This window comes from Ranitomeya imitator, chromosome 2 (assembly GCF_032444005.1).
Source record: "Ranitomeya imitator isolate aRanImi1 chromosome 2, aRanImi1.pri, whole genome shotgun sequence".
Taxonomy (NCBI): Eukaryota; Metazoa; Chordata; class Amphibia; order Anura; family Dendrobatidae; genus Ranitomeya; species Ranitomeya imitator.
The window spans coordinates 395,963,061-395,984,626 of record NC_091283.1 but is presented as its reverse complement, the minus strand read 5'-3'; the positions used below and the strand labels follow the sequence as shown (position 1 = coordinate 395,984,626).

Below are 21,566 nucleotides of genomic sequence, written 5' to 3'. Positions count from 1 at the left end.
ACGGTGGCTCTGGATGTTTCCACACCAGACTCAGTCCACTGCTTCCTCAGGTTCCCCAAGGTCTGGAATCGGTCCTTCTCCACAATCTTCCTCAGGGTCCGGTCTCCTCTTCTCGTTGTACAGCGTTTTCTGCCACATTGTTTCCTTCCAACAGACTTACCATTGAGGTGCCTTGATACAGCACTCTGGGAACAGCCTATTTGTTGAGAAATTTCTTTCTGGGTCTTACCCTCTTGCTTGAGGGTGTCAATGATGGCCTTCTTGACATCTGTCAGGTCGCTAGTCTTACCCATGATGGGGGTTTTGAGTAATGAACCAGGCAGGGAGTTTATAAAAGCCTCAGGTATCTTTTGCATGTGTTTAGAGTTAATTAGTTGATTCAGAAGATTAGGGTAATAGGTCGTTTAGAGAACCTTTTCTTGATATGCTAATTTATTGAGACAGGTTTTTTGGGTTATCAGGAGTTGTATGCCAAAATCATCAGTATTAAAACAATAAAAGACCTGACAAATTTCAGTTGGTGGATAATGAATCTATAATATATGAAAGTTTAATTGTAATCATTACATTATGGTAAATAATGAAATTTAACACTATATGCTAATTTTTTGAGAAGGACCTGTACATATCTATTGACTCTCTTCTCTATTTTTATTTAAATGACCGAACTTGTTCGGAAAACGTTTGCGAATCTCAAAGTCAGCACAAACCTTGCACATTGGGATTCGGGTTTGGATTTCCGAGCATTTTCCTCAAAATCGCCAAAATTCAGCCAAAGTTCAGTAAATGATCGAGTTTCCACTAAGGCTGTGTGCACATGGCGGCTCTGTTCTACAGTAAGATTACTGTCAGAGCGCTGTGAGTTCACGCTGCCAGATCACTAAGGCTGTGTGTACATGGTGTCTTTGATCGGTGGTAACATTATGGTCGGTAAGATTGTTACCGTCGGTCAGAGTGCTGAGGGGTCATGCTGTCAAATGTAGGCATGACCCCGCAGTTGTGACTGTGACCTGCTGTGACTCACCCAGCAGAGGTGCCATAAGTGAGACCACTGGGGCTTATCAGCAGATGAACTCTGGTGAACTTTCTCACGGTAACTCAGCGCTACACACTGCAAGAGTGATTACACGCTCCTGTCAGTGGGTCGCTGGCTTCTCAAAGTCATCAGGATCGTCATGGGACATTATGGATTATCTTTTCACTTTGCAAAGGTTATTTATAATTTTAATTTATTTGGAGGGGAATTTGGCTTCACTGGACTGGGCGACGACATGAGTGTGGATTAATTTAGAGTCAATAAAAGAAAACAATACTGTGTGTGTGTTTTTTTTTATTTCTTTTTTACACATTATCACTATGGGCTTAGAAATGGGGGCATCTTATAGATGCCTTTCCATTACTAACCTCTGAGCTTGATGTTACCGGAAAATACAAAGGTGACATCAACGCAACAAATATGAACCCCACTTGCCACCGCCACAGAGAAAGTGGGAAGATCTGGCAAAAGATGCATCTTTTCTGGGGCGGCTGCGTGCTGCTATTTTTAGATTGGGGGGTAAAATAACCATGGCCCCTTACCAGCCTGAGAATACCAGCCCCCAGGTGTCAACTTTAGCTTGGCTAGTTGTCAAAAATGGGGGTTACCTCACTCCATTTTTTAAAATGATTTAAATAAAAAAAAAAAAAAAGAGTGGGGACCCCTATATTCTTGATAACCAGCTTTGCTAAATCTGACTTCTGAGGGTTGCAGTCCACACCTGTCTATGTGGTTTTGCCTCCCATTAAATTCAATGGTGTTTGATTATGTTCAATGAACATCAGGAGGTTTGCTCATCTCTAGTGCCAACCTCCGCAGTAAGGTAGTACCAATATCAGGCATTTCAATAGAGCATTACAGGTATCTGGTAGTGTGTGGTGTGCACATTCATTTCTTAATGCAAAAAGAAATAAATACGGATTTTTTATTCTATATTTGAATGTATTACAGGGGTATTGGTGTTTTTTTAGCGACATTTAACAAAAATTTGTTTTAAATGAATTCCATGTTCACGTCAAATATTTAATTCCATTCATATGATCAGTGTTTTCACACTTTGAGTTCTGCGTGCAAAACACTGTTAGGCCAGGGTCACACTTGCAAGTGTAATGCAAGAAACTGGCACGAGTCTCTCACATCAATACCCGGCACTGCCACCGGCACTCGGGACCAGAGCGTGTGGCTTCATGTATTTTTATGTATTTCTTTTGTGTATGCTTTACCATAACATATTTTTTCTTGCACTTACACTTGTCAAAATGTAAAATAAATAAATAAAATGGCTACTTCCCTGTGTGAGTTTTCTGATGAGTAACAAGATTTGTTTTCTGACTAAAACATTTCCCACATACTGAACATGAAAATGGCTTCTCCCCTGTATGAACTCTCTGATGTGTGACAAGTTTGTATTTCTCGCTATAACATTTACCACATTCTGAACATGAATATGGCTTCTCTCCTGTGTGAATTCTGAGATGTGTAACAAGTTTGTATTTCTCCGTATAACATTTCCCACATTCTGAACAGGTGTACGGCTTCTCTCCTGTATGAATTCTCTGATGTCTAACTAAGACATGGCGATGGTAAAAACATTTTCCACATTCTGAACATGAAAATATCTTGTCCTCTGTCTGGCTTCCCTGAAGAGTAACAAGATTTGTTTCTGGGTTAAAATGTTTCCCACTGTCTGAACATGAAAATAGCTTTTCACTTCTGTGACTTCCCTGAAGGCTAACAAGATTTGTTTCTGGGTTAAAATATTTCCCACTGTCTGAACATGAAAATAGCTTTTCACTTCTGTGACTTCTCTGATGAGTAACAAGATTTGTTTTCTGACTAAAACATTTCCCACAGTCGGAACAGGAAAATATCTTCTCCCCTGTGTGAATTCTCTGATGAGCAACAAGTTTATATTTCTCACTATAACATTTTCCACATTCGGAACATAAATATGGCTTCTCCCCTGTGTGAATTCTCTGATGTGTAACAAGCTTGTATTTCTCGCGATAACATTTCCCGCATTCTGAACAAGAATATGGCATCTCCCCTGTGTGAATTCTCTGATGTCTAACCAAAACGTGGTGATATTCAAAACATTTTCCACATTCTGAACATGAAAATAGCTTCTCCCCTGTACGATTTCTCTGATGAGTAACAAGATTTGTTTTCCGATTAAAACATTTCCCACATTCTGAACATGAAAATGGCTTCTCCCCTGCCTGACTTCTCTGATGAGTAACAAGATTTGTTGTCACATTAAAACATTTCCTACATTCTGAACGTGAATATGGCTTTTCCCCTGTGTGAATTCTTTGATGCACAAGAAGATTTGTTTTCTGATTAAAACATTTCCCACATTCTGAACATGAAAATGGCTTTTCCCCTGTGTGAATTATCTGATGTGCAACAAGATTTGTTTTCCGAGTAAAACATTTACCACATTCTGAACAAGAAAATAGCTTCTCTCCTGCATGAGTTTTCTGATGTCTAAGAAGATGTGATTTCCCTGTAAAATATTTCCCACATTGTGAACATGAATAAGGATTATCTCCTATGAGAGCTATTTCATGTTTAACAATTCTTCTGTTACTTTTGTTTTGCATATCAGTCTTTGATGAAGCAGGAGAAAAGACTTGATGAAAGGCATCAGATGGTAGATATTTGCTGTGAAGTGCAAACGGTATGTCTGGGATAATTACATGTTCTTCACATGTATGTGGTGTGATACCATGATCTTCTGCTGTAAAATCCGAAAATATAAATTCTCCCTCTGAGAACTTAGAAAAGTCATCTGCCAATATAAAAAAAAGTTTTACATGTTTTCTACATAACTATTGAAATATTAAAATGTATATATATTTTATAACATTTAATTTCAAATTGTAATGCAATTCAATTATCAAGTGACTAAGAACAGTAAACAACGTTCCAATGACTAAGAGAACTTGGTAACAGGTTGTGCTTTTTCAATTCGTTCTTGAAGCAGTCTTCTCTATAGGTTCACTTCAATTATTAACAATTGTTTCCAAGTACATCTTCAGGGGAGACTCATAAAAAGGGACTAAGTCAGTGCTATCAGGTGGTATCCAACTTATACACTCTCTCAGCTACATGCATTCTAGCACAGAGAAGGGCACGTGGACAAAGCAGTATGGTCATAGACAAATAAGCCATGGATCTGGAGAAAACATAAGGTTGTGTAGTTTTTACTAGTGGAACTAAACAGGGTACACAAGAAAGGAGAACAAGTCCTTTATACGTTATGGAAGCCATCAGAAATATTGGCGTACATCAAAAATATATGAATATGGGTGCATTGGGGAACTTAAAGGAACCCCAATTAACCGATGTAAAATATAACTTCATTATTTTCTTTGAAAGGGACAAAACATGTACAAACACCACACACTAAAGAGTGCACACTATGTTCACCCTATAGATACACCCTGAACTGAAGGCCTGCCTTACTGCAGAGGTTGGCACCCTATAAACAGCCTGTACAAGAATGGCGCCATCGCTCAACGATGACTGACCCTACTGTCCTATTATGCCCTATTGACAACATCACTTGTCAATAGGGCACAATAGGACAGTAGGGTCAGTCATCGTTGAGCAGGGGCTCCATTCTCGTACAGGCTGTTTATAGGGTGCCAACCTTCACAGGCAGGCGTTCAGTTCAGGATGTATCTATAGGTGAGCATAGTGTGCACTCTTTAGTGTGGTGTTTGTACATGTTGTTTGTCCCTTTTAAAGTAAATAATTCAAAATTATATTTTAAATAGGTTAATTATTGGGGTTCCTATATGTTAGCCTTACACTGATGAACGCTCTCACAAATACATTTGTTTGATTATTTTTTTTGCATTGGGGATCTGAAATAGAATTTGGAACACTGTTCTCTACGATGTATAGCTGCCGATTCTTTTGTAGATCCACAAGTTAAAAGGATACAGCCACCTATATGCATGGAAAATAATTAAATACATATGTAGCTAAGTTAGTTTTGTTAAAGGGAACCTGTAAGGCGATTCATGCTGTCCACATCATGGACAGAATGAATCAGATCCTTGATACACGATTACACTTATGTATTATTATTACTATGAACAAGCTGGTGTTATAATAGCCTTATTGGCTGTCACTTGCTCTTTACCTAGCATTATTGGTAGATTCCATATTTTCTCAGTGTTGACTAAATGTCGTAAAAATGTTGGTGAACTTTAACTTGTGCCTAAGGTGTATGGTAAATGAAAAAGTGAAACTGGCAACTGATAATGTGAGAAAACAAAACCTCATACCATGGAAAAAAAATGTTAGTGCTGCCAACAGCAGCACATTTTGTACTGCTGGCTCTATCTGTTTCGGCTGTAGTAGTACCAAACCTTGGTTACATTTGTTTCCTTTGTCTCTGGAAAAAAGCATATTAAGTGGAAAGGAAGCAAAGTAAAATATATCACATCATTCTTAGTAGGACAATGTTACTTCTGACAGCGACACTATCAGCTGGAATCAATCTTCTGCTTAATCCACTTCCTTCACTCTGCCATAACACTTAAAGGGGTTGTCCGGTCAAAGCCGATAAGGCTGCAGTCACTCTCTTAATGCAGAAATATGAATCCCCCCAGCACACGCACTGTGCTCTGCTGGGATTCGCTGGTTTCAAACCCAGGAATGGAGAATAGTATGAGGTATACAAACCCCCGGCCAGTGAGCTCGGCCTCACCCTACAGTCATACTGACCATCTCGAACAAAGTCCAGCTCACCATGATCGACATCCTTGGAGACTCGGAGCACGGAACCGCTGTGTCAGGGCGTAGAAAATCAAAGAAGAAATGAGGAATCCAGCTCAACGAGGTAGTGAAAAAAACTTCTTTCTTTATTCACTTGAAAATATATTCAGTGGAGGATAAAAACATCAGCAATTTCAAAGGATAAAAAGCGGTATCAACGCGTTTCTGGTGACCAAGCACCCTTATCATGATTTAGCACAGATGAGACGTATAACAGTAAACCTGCAGTATTGAGATTTGCTGGTGTAGAATGTGTAAATACTTCCAAAAATTGGGGAGATAAGACACAAAAAGAAGTACATTGGATATTAGTAACAGACGTACAGTGACAATTGGCTTTTAATGGAAAAACATTTTTAAACTATATTTGTAATTACATGTTAAGGGGTCCAATTTATTGCCAAGCGGTTATTAAAAATTTTTTAATGTTGGCATTTTATGCATACAAATATATATATATATATATATATATATATATATATATATATATATATATATATATATATATATATTATGTTATCATATGTGTTATCAAGATTTCTACCAATTGGGGTGGAGCTACAACTTTAAATAGTGGGCTGTTTTCACTCTGCAAATAGGCCTGTAGAAGTGTCAGCCTGCTGTTTGACCACGTAATATTGCTTGCCATGAGATAATAAAGAAGACTGGTGGTGACTGCTGTCATCTTCACTTCTACTACTTGGGACATTCAGTGACTTTTGTATAATGACAGTGCATCACTGATGATTTCAGAATAGCTATGTGCATGGACTACATCTGAGTATATGAGTGTGCATTTCTGAAAGGAGTTCCAAGTGGTTTCCTTCGTGTCTGTTATTAGGTCTTGTAGACTCCTGCTGACTGTACAATTGACCAGGAGACCCTTTTCTGCTTCTGCAGAGCCAACACTCCACTGCCTGTGCCAAATCTAAGGCTACAACAGGTAGCTGAGACAACAGAAGCAACTACGATACATTTAATGTGATGGACCAGATGTTTGCTGAAGTGTGCCAAATTGACGCACTCCAGTAAATAGACGCACATGGCAAACAGCTAGAGGTGTGACTTCTGGCTCAGCAAATTAGACCAGTAGAAAGAACTGACCCAGTTTGCTATGGCTGTATAGTTGTGTCAAACCTCTAGTATACTGTCAGAGGGCATTTAGCACAGTCAATGCTTTTATCACACCCAAGCAGACTTGGCTATCCTTGCCGTGTTATCTCTTTACAATATGCACTGACAGTGCACTCTTGCCAGCTTGTTACTTTCTATCAGAGCCGGCAAGGGAGCGCAATGTCACTGTGTATTAAAAATAATATTGCACAGTGACAAGATCCTACAACAAAGCCAAAGAAATGAGTTGGAGCATAGCTTTGTATCTGTGCAATGTGTAAGAGCACGTTCCCACTGGCCATTTCACAGATAAACGCCAATAAGAGTAAAAATGAGCATATACACTGTAGTAAGTAAATAGTAGCAGTACATACGCGGAGGAGGCAGAGGGATGCAAGTGCAGGAGAGGCTGGCGGGATCCAAGATGGCACTGTGGCCAGAGCGGACGCTGAGAAAGAACGCTGCCTGTCAGAAGAACATAGAGGTGGCAGCAAAGCTTAAAAGGTTTGCCCAGGTGGAAAATGGGGATGAGGCACAAGAGTCTATTGAGGAGAGATCTGAAGGGGAGGAAGAGGAGGAGGAGAAAACTGATGAAGGAGTGGGGGGGGCACAGAAGGAGGAGGAAGAAAGTAGCATGGCTGCAGCAGGAGAGGCTAAGAAGGAAGTGGAACTGAGAGGGGAGCTGACCCTTAAGGTACTGTCACACTAGACGATATCGCTAGCGATCCGTGACGTTGCAGCGTCCTCGCTAGCGATATCGTCCAGTGTGACAGGCAGCAGCGATCAGGCCCCTGCTGGGAGATCGCTGGTCGGGGAAGAAAGTCCAGAACTTTATTTCGTCGCTGGACTCCCCGTAGACATCGCTGAATCGGCGTGTGTGACACCGATTCAGCGATGTCTTCACTGGTAACCAGGGTAAACATCGCGTAACTAAGCGCAGGGCCGCGCTTAGTAACCCGATGTTTACCCTGGTTACCAGCGTAAAAAAACAAACAGTACATACTTACATTCAGCTGTCTGTCCCTTGCCGTCTGGTTCCTGCACTGACTGCTGGCCGTAAAGTGAAAGTGAAAGCACAGCACAGCGGTGAGTCAATGCATGGGAGAGGAGGAGGAGGAAAGGATGAGTACTGTGGAGGATCATGTGGTCCAACTACAAAAGGTAGAGAGAAAGTTTGTCCAACAGATATCGGAATTGGTGGCAAAAAATGAGGACCTAGATAGTGGGTCTGCCGGAAAAAACAGAGGGGAGAAACCCTACTGAGTTTATTGAAAATTGGTTAAAGGAGAAGGTTGGTGCCGAGGTTCTGACAAAGGTCTTTGCTGTGGAAAGAGCGCACAGAGTTCCGCCGCAGCCCCCTCCCCCTGGAGCCAACACCCGTACCATGCTGGCCAAGATATTAAACTACAGAGACAGAGACATTGTTCTTAGGAAGGCCAGAGAAATGGAGGATCTCACTGTTGATGGACAGAGGATTGCCATCTACCCGGATTACTCTGTTGCGGTCCAGAAACAGAGAGTGCAATTTATTGGCGTCAAGAGGCGACTGAGAGAACAGGGAGTGCAATAATCCATCTTTTTCCTGCGAGATTGAGAGTGGTCGCCTTTAATAAAGCCCATTTCTTCACGACACCAGAGGACACCACCCAATGGATTGATGTCAATGCCAAGAACCTGAGGGCGGTGGGAGACTGACTTTCAGCGGAGGCCTGAGCTGTTATTGTTACCAAGATGTTTGGAATAAGAGAACTGGGTTGCTTCTTGTACCCATTTAATGCCTGCGTCTCTTCCACTTTCGGAAGAGTGGAGTATGGCTGGGTTTGATTAATGCGCCAGTTAGAGACGCGCTGGAAAATGTGGGGGGAGGTGGGGATTGCTAATAGGGTGCACTGCAAATGTTATTTTTGGAATCTCTTTACCTCACTGTGTTTTGTTCTGTTAATGATTAATGTAAAGAGATGTGGTTCTGAGGCTTGCATGAGCGAGTTAGAGGAGGTAACTTAGGTTAGAATGTCTAAAACGGGCCAAGGAGCCCCACTCTCGATGAGAGGAAAATGCTTTATCTTGGGGGAGGTTGGGGGGATGGGAGTTCAAAGGGTGGGGGGAGGGGTTAGACAGCTCAGGTTAAGGAGTAAGATTTTCTGGATGACTGTTCCGCATCATGATGGGGGACCGTATTAAAATACTGAGTTGGAATGTTAGAGGCCTAGCGGATAAAACCAGATGAACGGCGGTGCTGCAATACGCACGAGACCAAAGGGCCTCACTGATACGTCTGCTGGAGACACACTTGGTTTATGAGAAGGTGGACGTTTTACGTAGGCGCTGGTTGCAAAAGACGTATCATTCCACCTTCTCTGCATACTCAAGGGGTGTATCGGTATTGGTCCCATCAGGTGTACGCTATGAGGGGATGAAAGTGTATGTTGATGTGGATGGACAATATGTGGTAGTGAAATGCAGAATGCTTAGTCTACATTCCTCCCCCTTATTCGAGCAAAAAACTTAGAAGTGCTGGAATTGTTTGGACGGGGAGATCCGATGCCGCTTTTAATTATTGGAGACCTCAACAACATATGTGATTATTTCTGGGATAAACAAAAATATACAGAACAGGTCGGAAAGCCATACGCCGTTCGGAACATATATTCGAGAGATTGGTATGACTGATTTGTGGAGAGTGCGCCATGTTGGGGAGAGGGGATATTCTTGTTATTCACCGGCTCATAATACTTTATCCAGAATAGATATGGCGCTCGGAAACAATATGTTTGATTCTATTGTGGGAGAGGCGAGATACTTGCCTCGGGCGATCTCCGATCATAATCCGATAGAGGTAGAGTTACGGCCAATGGGGACACAAACACGACAGGAGAGTGGAAAATTCACCCTAACTGGATGAATAGTGTGAGTTTGGAGGGCATACAGCAGGAGGTGGAGGAGTTTTTTGAGATTAACGAGGGCAGTTCGGACATACCCACTATATGGAAAACAATGAAGGCATATTTGAGAGGTTTGCTGTTCAGGGACATCAGTAGATGTAAGTGGCGATCAAAGCAGGCGGAGAATGCCACAAGGGAAAGGCTGAGAGTTGCTGAAGATGAGTTGGCCACACTGGGTACCCCTGAGGCTGGAAAATGGTTAAGAGAAGCCCAGAATAATATGGATAAAGTTCTTTTGGAAAGGGCAGGGAGGAAGAGAAAGTTCAAACGACTATCAGGAGGGGGAGGTAGTGGGGCATATGCTCTCGTTGGTGGCATCTGCCCAGAGGGGTAAATCATTCGTACATTCGCTGGAACCTATCAATGGTACAAAAGTGTTGTAGTGTTGTAGACCTCGGAGATCTTAAGGGTCTTTACGGACTTTTACGTGGATCTGTACTCCTCTGGTGTGGTCACATCGGGGGGTGACAACGTGGCATTTCTAGAAGGTATTGTCTTACCTAGGCTGAGTGAGGAGGATAGAGAAAGTTTGGAGGGGCCTATCATGGACGAAAAACTAAATCTCGCTTTAAGGGCCATGGCAAGAGGTAAGGCGCCAGGAGCAGATGGAGTGCCAGCTGAAATTTATAAGGAGGAAGTGCTGCTACTCAGATTACGAGTAGTCTTGGAGGAGGCTGGGAATAGGGGGTATTCTCCCAACCTCCATGAGGGAGGCCATAATAGTTGTAATCCCGAAGGAAGATAAAGATCTACGACTCCCTGAATCGCATTGCCCGATTTCTTTGCTTACCACGGATGTTAAACTTCTGACTGGGGTGTTAGCGACCCATTTATCGGGTGTTATTTCTAAGTTGATTCATCCAGATCAGTCTGGCTTTATGCCTGACAGGTCCACAGCAGTTAATCTTAGAAGGCTTTTTTTGAATTTACAACTGGCAGCTGATAACGGTGGGCATAGAGTTGTTGCTTCCTTAGATGCCCATAAGGCATTTGATAGTGTGGAATGGGGATACCTGTGGCAGGTATTACAGTGCGATGGCTTCGGTCCACAATTTGTGTCCTGGGTTCAGTTACTGTACGCACAACCATCAGCTAGAGTGAGTGTGAACGGGGAGCTTTCCCATACGATAAGGCTACATAGGGGGACGAGACAGTGGTGTCCGCTCTCCCTCTTTTTTTGCTTTAGCCGTGGAGCCGTTGGCCGCCAAGATTCGACAGTCCACTGAGGTCTTTGGTAGGGTTGAGCGACCTTTACTTTTATAGGATCGGGTCGGGTTTCACGAAACCCGACTTTTTCAAAAGTCGGGTCGAGTGAAATCGGCCGATCCTATAAAAAAAGTCGGGGTCGGGGTCGGCCGAAACTCGAAACCCAATGCAGTGCATTGGGTTTCCAATGGTTCCCAGGGTCTGAAGGAGCGGAAACTCTCCTTCAGGTCCTGGGATCCATATTTAAGCGTAAAATAAAGAATTAAAATAAAAATATCGCTATACTTACCCTCTGACGCGTCCTGGTACTAACCGGGAACCTTCCTTCCTTCGAATCAGCGCTTCCAGGACCTTGCGGTGACGTCGCGGCTTGTGATTGGTCGCGCGGCCGCCCATGTGACCGCTCGCGCGACCAATCACAAGCCGCGACGTCACGCAAGGTCCTGCAAGCGCTGATTCTTTGGAAGGAAGGCTGCCGGAAAGAAGCAGGGCGCGTCCGATGGTGAGTATATTCCTATTAGGTATATACTCACCCTCGGACACGCCCTGCTTCTTTCCGGCAGCCTTGCTTCCTAAGAATCAGCGCTTGCAGGACCTTGCGTGACGTCGCGGCTTGTGATTGGTCGCGCGAGCGGTCACATGGGCGGCCGCGCGACCAATCACAAGCCGCGACGTCACCGCGACGTCACCACAAGGTCCTGGAAGCGCTGATTCGAAGGAAGGAAGGTTCCCGGTTAGTACCAGGGCGCGTCAGAGGGTAAGTATAGCGAATTTTTTATTTTAATTCTTTATTTTACATTAAATATGGATTCCGATACCGATTTCTGATATTGCAAACATATCGGAAATCGGGATCGGAATTCCGATACCACATTCAGAAGATCGCCGACTTCATGGCCGACCCCACACAGGGGTCGGGTCGGGTTTCATGAAACCTGACTTTGCCAAACCTAGTCTTTGGGTTTAAATATGGATCGATAGAGGAAAAGATAGCGCTTTATGCTGACGACATACTGCTGTTCTTGAGTGACCCACATGATTCATTGAGTAATGCAATTCGGCTCATCGAGGGATTTGGTGCTCTGTTGGGGCTTAAAATAAATTGGAATAAATCAACTCTGCTCATGGTGGATGATGCAGGGGGTAGACTTAAAGTAGCAGATCAATTTAAATATTTGGGGATACTAATCTCTTTGCCGATCACGATTTACTTGCATACGAATCTTACACCGCTACTGGGAACTCTTAAGGCAAAGGTAGGGGCTTGGTCTAAGTTGCATTTATCTGTTGTTGGCCGAGTTAATCTCGTTAAGATGATTCTGATGCCCAAGATACTGTATGTTCTCCATAACTCACCTATCTGGATACCATGTGGGAAATTCAAACTGATTAACTCTTTATTTAGAAGCCTGGTATGGGGGAGGCAGCATCCACGAATCAGGTTGGAGACGCTTCAACGCCCTAAGGACGCGGGAGGCTTGGCTCTACTTAACCCTGAAATATACTTCTTAGCGGCCCAATGTCAGCATTTAAAGGGCTGGGACCATGAGTCGTTTGCCAATGTTGCACAACTCTTGAAGAGGTAAGCTATAGGCTGGACCACGGTGAGTCACTGGACGTGGTATATCTCGATTTTTCCAAAGCGTTTGATACCGTGCCGCACAAGAGGTTGGTACACAAAATGAGAATGCTTGGTCTGGGGGAAAATGTGTGTAAATGGGTTAGTAACTGGCTTAGTGATAGAAAGCAGAGGGTGGTTATAAATGGTATAGTCTCTAACTGGGTCGCTGTGACCAGTGGGGTACCGCAGGGGTCAGTATTGGGACCTGTTCTCTTCAACATATTCATTAATGATCTGGTAGAAGGTTTACACAGTAAAATATCGATATTTGCAGATGATACAAAACTATGTAAAGCAGTTAATACAAGAGAAGATAGTATTCTGCTACAGATGGATCTGGATAAGTTGGAAACTTGGGCTGAAAGGTGGCAGATGAGGTTTAACAATGATAAATGTAAGGTTATACACATGGGAAGAAGGAATCAATGTCACCATTACACACTGAATGGGAAACCACTGGGTAAATCTGACAGGGAGAAGGACTTGGGGATCCTAGTTAATGATAAACTTACCTGGAGCAGCCAGTGCCAGGCAGCAGCTGCCAAGGCAAACAGGATCATGGGGTGCATTAAAAGAGGTCTGGATACACATGATGAGAGCATTATACTGCCTCTGTACAAATCCCTAGTTAGACCGCACATGGAGTACTGTGTCCAGTTTTGGTCACCGGTGCTCAGGAAGGATATAATGGAACTAGAGAGAGTACAAAGGAGGGCAACAAAATTAATAAAGGGGATGGGAGAACTACAATACCCAGATAGATTAGCGAAATTAGGATTATTTAGTCTAGAAAAAAGACGACTGAGGGGCGATCTAATAACCATGTATAAGTATATAAGGGGACAATACAAATATCTCGCTGAGGATCTGTTTATACCAAGGAAGGTGACGGGCACAAGGGGGCATTCTTTGCGTCTGGAGGAGAGAAGGTTTTTCCACCAACATAGAAGAGGATTCTTTACTGTTAGGGCAGTGAGAATCTGGAATTGCTTGCCTGAGGAGGTGGTGATGGCGAACTCAGTCGAGGGGTTCAAGAGAGGCCTGGATGTCTTCCTGGAGCAGAACAATATTGTATCATACAATTATTAGGTTCTGTAGAAGGACGTAAATCTGGGGATTTATTATGATGGAATATAGGCTGAACTGGATGGACAAATGTCTTTTTTCGGCCTTACTAACTATGTTACTATGTTACTATGTAACTATGTTACTATGTTGATAGAAAGGGTGGCAAAAAGAAGTCCGGCGGTACAGTGTTTAGAAGATGGCTCCCTATGGTTACTGGGGAAAAAATACCAAACATTATTTCTCATATATAAAGTATGGGGGAGAGTTAAACAAATATGCGGGTTACTTGTCTGACCAGGTTTTCACCGCTGTGGTTTAATAATAATCTACCGGAGTTTTTGGCGATGGGACAAATACCAGAATGGCAAGCCAGGGGGATTCAGTATGCTTGCAGATTTTAGAGCGGTGGGGGTTGAAACCCTTTTTCCAGCTACAGTCGGAGTATGGTCTTAAAATATCTGGGGGGGGGGGGGGGGGGGGAGTCCAATGTGCACAAGTATGGCGTGCGTTTGTGGCTCAGAATGAAGGGGATTGTTTCCAAATTCAAAGCGACTTCGCATTGGATTACATCTGTGGAGTGGGGACAACGAGGGGTGTTATCTCTATATAAGGATTTACTCCATACTCACTTACTGGGATATCCGATTGGCGCCAGGGCTAAATGGGAAAGAGAGCTGGGCCGCTTGGAGGATGAAACGTGGGAGTCTGTACTAGAATGGATACCAAAACTATCACTAAATGAGCCATATAGACTTTCCCAGCTTTATATTGTACACAGAGTGTATAGATCCCCGGATGTCCTATACAAAGCTGGGTTGAGATCTGACTTGGAATGCCCTAGATGTGGGAATGATAATGCTGGAATGTTTCATATGTTATGGTCGTGTCCGAGATTGACTGCTTTTTGGTTGGTGGTTGTAAGCCGGATAGAAGGGGCATATAGGTACGTGGAAGAGATAGTTGGGGATAACAAACTGAAAATAGCAATCGCTAGACTATTATTCATGGCTCGGAAGGTCATAGCCAGAAATTGGTTTAAAGAGGAGCCTCCCTTGAGGGGAGAATATATTAAATATGTGAAGCAGGTCATTACCCCGGAAAAAAGTGTATATCAGAAAAGAGGGAAGATGGTCCTGTACGATAAATTGTGGACGCCTTGGATGGAACTAGGTTAGAGGAGGTTAAGGGAAGCAAGGCCTGAAAAGGGTTCGCCTATATACTAAATGGTTTATATGTTCATAATAAAAGTCATTGTATATGGATAATGTATATACTACAGGACATGTTAAGAGAAAAGCGTGAGCTGTCTAAAAGGGATAGGAGGGGGGAGGGGTGGGTAAGGGTAAAAGTGGAGAAAATTAAAATGTATGTCTTAATGTGAAATGTTTTATTGAAATTTTATACTTAAAAAATATGAGTTAAAAAAATAGTAACCGTACATGTAAATAACATAATAAGCAACCCAACACTATTTTCATCAAAAAAGCATAGAAGTCATCCCATCACAACAAGATGTACCCAATTGGGACGGTCCTATACTGCCCATGGGAAGCTATGTAGATGAAATGCCTAGCTAAAAAAGGGGGCCATGTCCCTGTTTGTACAAAGTACAAGAAACTACAGCAAAACAAAAAGAAATGAGCCGGAGCATAAGTTGGTATCAGCACGCTGTCAGGATTCAGAAGTCTGCAGTCATATAGTATCTGCACACTTGTCAGAGGAATGGACAACCCTTTTAAAAACAAAAGTAAGTATCTCCTCTGCAGGAGCTCGGAGACGACTGTAAAAAAAAAAGTGTTTGTTTTTAGATGCAATATCCACTGTATAGATTTGTACTCACTCACCTGCGGGTGAGGTAAGCAAAGGAAGGGGGTATTGCTGAAACGTCCAGGCAAGTTTATTTAAAGTTCATAAACTGATCAGGATAGCAAGCAAAAAGCAGCCTTTTCCGGCACAAATAAAAAGTCCATACAATAGAGCAGGTTCGCCTGCTCAAGATAGTGTCTGACACTGAATGAGACAATCGGTCTCCATTTTATTTGCCAAACCACGCCCCTGGGGTAGAGATATGCGAGCAGTCATTCCCACCCATCTCTTATGACTGCTTGTAAAACCTGTCCCCGGAATGGCCTAAAGCCCCCGTCACACACAGCGAGATCGCTAGCGAGATCGCTGCTGAGTCACAAGTTTTGTGACGCAACAGCGATCTCAGTAGCGATCTCGTTATGTGTGACACGTAGCAGCGATCAGGCCCCTGCTGTGAGATCGCTGGTCGTGTCGGAATGGCCTGGACCATTTTTTGATCGTTGAGGTCCCGCTGGGTAGCACACATCGCTGTGTTTGACACCTTACCAACGACCTCGTTCACAGGACGTCCCATTGAATCATCATGAAATAGCATCGTTCTACAGGTCGCTACAGGTCGCTACAGTTCACCGCATCGCTGCTGCGTCGTTGGGAGATCGCACTGTGTGACATCTCACCAGCGACCACATAGCGACGCTTGAGCGATCCCTGACAGGTCGTATCGTTGTCGGAATCGCTCAAGCGTCGCTATGTGTGACGGGGCCTTAAGAACTCTCTCGGCACCGCTGCTCAGGAAGGATATAATGGAACTAGAGTGAGTATAAAAGGAGGGAAACAAAATTAATAAAGGGGATGGGGGAACTACAATATTATAGGATTATTTAGTCTAGAATAAAGACGACTGAGGGGTGATCTAATAACCATGATATATAAGGGGACAATACAAATATCTCTCCGAGGATCTGTTTATACCAAGGAAGGTGACGGTCACAAGGGGACATTCTCTGCGTCTGGAGGAGAGAAGGTTTTTCCACCAACATAGAAGAGGATTCTTTACTGTTCGGGCAGTGAGAATCTGGAATTCCTTGCCTGAGGAGGTGGTGATGGCGAACTCAGTCGACGGGTTCAAGAGAGGCCTGGATGTCTTCCTGTTATTATGTTCTTTAGAACAACGTAGATCTGGGGATTTATTCTGACGGAATATAGGCAGAACTGGATGGACAAATGTCTTTGTTAGCACTATGTGCTGGAGCATGCTTCCAAGCTCACATCACCGCAGCCAATAACCACGAAGACACATATCTCTACTCAAGGACCCATCCGTCAGCCATCTTACACCACATTAAAAATCTCTTTGTTAACATACCCTAAACATTTCAATGCATAACGGTACGAACCAATAATTCCGTAAAACCAGTGACTTCTCTGCATTTAGGGCTTACTGCTCACCTGTGCAGTTATCTGTAGGAATCTCCTCTTTACACCGCTCATCACCCCTCACATGTCTCTGTAGTATTAATGAGGATCAGATATTCACCCTAAAACAAATTTTGAAAAAAGTCACAGAAAGATTTAGATGTTAAATAGAATGATTTCGAAGAGCAAAAAAGAGCAAATAGTTGAAGGTCTCCTGTAGAAATTAAGTCTTATTGTTCCATTTTCCTACCAGAGGTCTCCATAACTGATCATTGTGAGCAGATCCAGACAACATCTAATCAGTGGCGTACCGCCAATATCAGCAGACCAAGCAACTGCTATGGGGCCCCGAAGGGTGAGGGGGCCTGCTGTAGTCGGACCGCATCGGCTGTGCCAGGGGCGGACATACTGCCTGGGCAGCTGCACTGGGGCCCAGAAGTTCCGGGGGGCCCCTGCGGGGTGGCCATTAATGAGGGCAATCTGGCCTGTTTATCCGGCCCAGAGGGGCCCTTGGCCAGAGATTGTGCTCATGTGCGGCGGGCAGGGAGAGATCCCTGCAGCTCCGCTGCCTACAAGAGAAAATGGCAGCAGTGCAGCAGCGATCCGTCCTGCCGGCGCTGCCTGTCTCACAGCAGTGAGCGGCGCGGCCGAATGACATACGTACGTACGTAAGTGTGTGAAGATGAGTGGTGTGTGTATTGTCGCAAGGAGAGAGCAATGATGGGGTAATGGGGAGAAGGCAATGATGGGGGTGACGGAGAGGGTAATGATGGGGGTGGTGGGGGAGAAAGCAATGATAGGGTGGTGGTAAGGGCAATAATGGGGGGTGGGGAGGAGGAAATGATGGAGGTGGAATGGGCAATGATGGGTTGGTGGGGGAAAACGCAATGATGGTGATAGTGGAAAAGACAATACATAGTAACATAGTTAGTAAGGCCGAAAAAAGACATTTGTCCATCCAGTTCAGCCTATATTCCATCATAATAAATCCCCAGATCTACATCCTTCTACAGAACCTAATAATTGGTGGTGGAAACGGCAATGATGAGGGTGATAGGGGAGGAAGAAATGATGGAGGTGGTGGAAAGTGCAGTATTGGGGGTGCTGGGGGAGAAGACATTAGTGGGATGTGGGGGGAGGAGGACAATAAGTGGTGTGGGAGATTGGGAAGGGAGGAAGGGGGATTTATAATGGATTTAGGAATGGGGAGATGGAGGAAGATGTTATCGCTTATTATGTTTAACACAGTCCCTTAGTACACAGTGTACTCAATTATTACATAGCACAGCCCCTTAGTATATAGTGTACTCGCTTATTATGTATAGCACCATCCCTCAGTATATAATGTAGTCACGATTAGAGTGTCTTGATGTTTATGTAGTTGAAAAATATTTTTGGATTCTTTTTACTTTCTTTGGCAATGGACTCCTCTGTCTCAATCATTGCTGCTTTGATTTTCTCGATAATTTAATGCCTAGAGTGTCGCAAATAAATTGTCTGTTCAGTGAAGAATACTGATGGATAAAACCAGACTGAACACAAGACCTTCACAGTATTCTACACATCATGGGGGAGACTTCATGACACCTTCTCTCCATCTACCTGATAATCCTGAGGAACTTTGAGATCTTCTTCTTTACAGTCTTGTTGAAGAAGAGGACGGAGACATCTCTCTGGTGTTGTCATTTCACTGGATAGAACTGAAGGAAACACATACAGGGACTGAATTCATTCTTTACATACAGATAATTATAGGCCGTGTGTATTTAGTCCTGTCTATTACCTGGTGATGTGAGGGGCTGGGGAACCTCCATCATGACGTCCTTGTACAGATCTTTGTGTCCTTCTAAATACTCCCACTCCTCCATGGAGAAATAGATGGCAACATCCTGACACCTTATAGGAACCTGACACACACAATGATACCGTCATCCCCCGATCCCTCCATAGCATTACTGTATAATGTCCCAGCATTCCCAGCAGTGTCACCTCTCCAGTCAGCAGCTCAATCATCTTGTAGATGAGTTCTAGGATCTTCTGGTCATTGATGTCCTCATGTATCAGGGGGTGAGGTGGAGGCCCTGTGATTGGGCTCAGGGGTCTTCCCCATCCCTCAGACACAGGGGCCTGACAGCGCTTACTAGAGGTCTTCTTCACTACTGTGTAATCCTGGTTATGGAGAGAGATATTAATAAATCTCACTACAGACATTTCCAGAGTCCTCACCTCTCCATTTCTGTCCATCTGTTATCCCCATAGATAAGAATGATGAAATGTGACGTCATCAGAATCTCTCACCTCTCCAGTAAGCCGGAAGAGGATCTCTAGGGTGAGGTGTAATATCCTCTCCGCCATCTTGTCCCTGTCCCTATCCATCCTTGTAGGGTCACTCAGGAGAATTCTCTTATATAGAAGATCTCCACTGAGAGGATCCGATATTGTAGGGACCTGATTAGGGAGAAGATGTAACATCATAAAGAATCTTATTTAATAATACAATTGCTGAAATTAATAAGGTCCGTGATACTTTGTGCTGTGTCATTGTGAATGGGTCAGATTTGGGAACAGGAATTCACCTTATAGGCCATTGATACCAGAAGTCAAGGATTTTGGAGATGCTGAAAGAGGAATAGTAACATAGTAACATAGTTATTAAGGTTGAAGGAAGACTTTAAGTCCATCTAGTTCAACCCATAGCCTAACCTAACATGCCCTAACATGTTGATCCAGAGGAAGGCAAAAAAAAACCCATGTGGCAAATAGTAAGCTCCACTTTGGGGAAAAAAAATTCCTTCCCAACTCCACATACGGCAATCAGACTAGTTCCCTGGATCAACACCCTAACAAGGAATCTAGTATATATACCCTGTAACATTATACTTTTCAAGAAAGGTAGCCAATCCCCTCTTAAATTTAAGTAATGAATCACTCATTACAACATCATACGGCAGAGAGTTCCATAGTCTCACTGCTCTTACAGTAAAGAACCCGCGTCTGTTATTATGCCTAAACCTTCTTTCCTCCAGACGTAGAGGATGCCCCCTTGTCCCTGTCTTAGGTCTATGATTAAAAAGATCATCAGAAAGGTCTTTGTACTGTCCCCTCGTACATTTATACATTAAAATAAGATCACCCCTTAGTCTTCGTTTTTCCAAACTAAATAGCCCCAAGTGTAATAACCTATCTTGGTATTGCAGACCCCCCAGTCCTCTAATAACCTTGGTCGCTCTTCTCCGCACCCGCTCTAGTTCAGCTATGTCTTTCTTATACACCGGAGACCAGAACTGTACACAGTATTCTAAGTGTGGTCGAACTAGTGACTTGTATAGAGGTAAAATTATACGGCATGAGCATCTATGCCTCTTTTAATGCATCCCATTATTTTATTTGCCTTTGTAGCAGCTGCCCGACACTGGCCACTGAACATGAGTTTGTCATCCACCCATACTCCCAGGTCTTTTTCATTGACGGTTTTGCCCAGAGATTTAGAATTAAGCGCATAATTATACATTTTATTACTTCTACCCAAGTGCATGACCTTACATTTATCCCCATTAAAGCTCATTTGCCATTTATCAGCCCAAGCTTCTAGTTTACATAAATCATCCTGTAATATAAAATTGTCCTCCTCTGTATTGATTACCCTGCAGAGTTTAGTGTCATCTGCAAATATTGAAATTCTGCTCTGAATGCCTCCTACAAGGTCATTAATAAATGCTAAAAAGAAGAGGGCCCAATACTGACCCCTGTGGTACCCCACTGCTAACCGCGACCCAGTCCGAGTGTGCTCCATTAATAACCACCCTTTGTTTCCTATCCCTGAGCCAGCTCTTAACCCACTTACACATATTATCCCCGTTATTCTCATTTTATGTATCAACCTTGTGTGGCACCGTATCAAAAGCTTTTGAAAAGTCCATATACACTACGTTCACTGGGTTCCCTTGGTCCAGTCCGGAACTTACCTCTTCATAGAAGCTGATCAGATTTGTCTGACATGAACGGTCCCTAGTAAACCCGTGCTGATACTGGGTCATGAGGTTATTCCTCTTCAGATACTCCAGTATAGCGTCCCTTAGAATGCCCTCCAGTATTTTACCCACAATAGAGGGTAAGCTTACTGGCCTATAATTACAGAGTTCAGTTTTTGGCCCCTTTTTGAAGTTGGAGCGCGGCCTGAACACCATGTGCTCTATTTCCGTCCCCCAGAATCTGCCATCTACACGGGGAGTGAAGGAGATAATCACTACACGAAGAGTGATGACACTGGGAGGGTCCCGGGGAGCGGCCATGAGGGGGATTACAGGAGTCATTAATTATAACAACCGCCATGATAAATGTCACCTTAAGTAACTGCAACACACAATATATATTTATATTGTGCTATATATATAGTACAGACCAAAAGTTTGGACACACATTCTCATTTAAAGATTTTTCTGTATTTTCATGACTATGAAAATTGTACATTCACACTGAAGGCATCAAAACTATGAATTAACACGTGTGGAATTATATACTTAGCAAAAAAGTGTGAAACAACTGAAAATATGTCTTGTATTCTAGG

At 43.4% G+C, this 21,566-nt stretch overlaps 1 protein-coding gene across 1 annotated transcript; it reads right to left on the bottom strand.

Moving 5' to 3' along the window:
• Nucleotides 1-1,396: 1,396 nt before the first annotated feature.
• Nucleotides 1,397-21,291, bottom strand: LOC138666667 (zinc finger protein 84-like). Its single transcript, XM_069754856.1, has 4 exons — nucleotides 21,135-21,291; nucleotides 18,602-18,699; nucleotides 17,033-17,090; nucleotides 1,397-3,827 (listed from the first exon to the last, which is right to left on the bottom strand). Exons 1-4 carry the CDS (start codon nucleotides 21,289-21,291, stop codon nucleotides 2,320-2,322), a joined length of 1,821 nt encoding a protein of 606 aa, XP_069610957.1. The 3' UTR covers nucleotides 1,397-2,319.
• Between the last annotated feature and the right edge of the window lie 275 nt (nucleotides 21,292-21,566).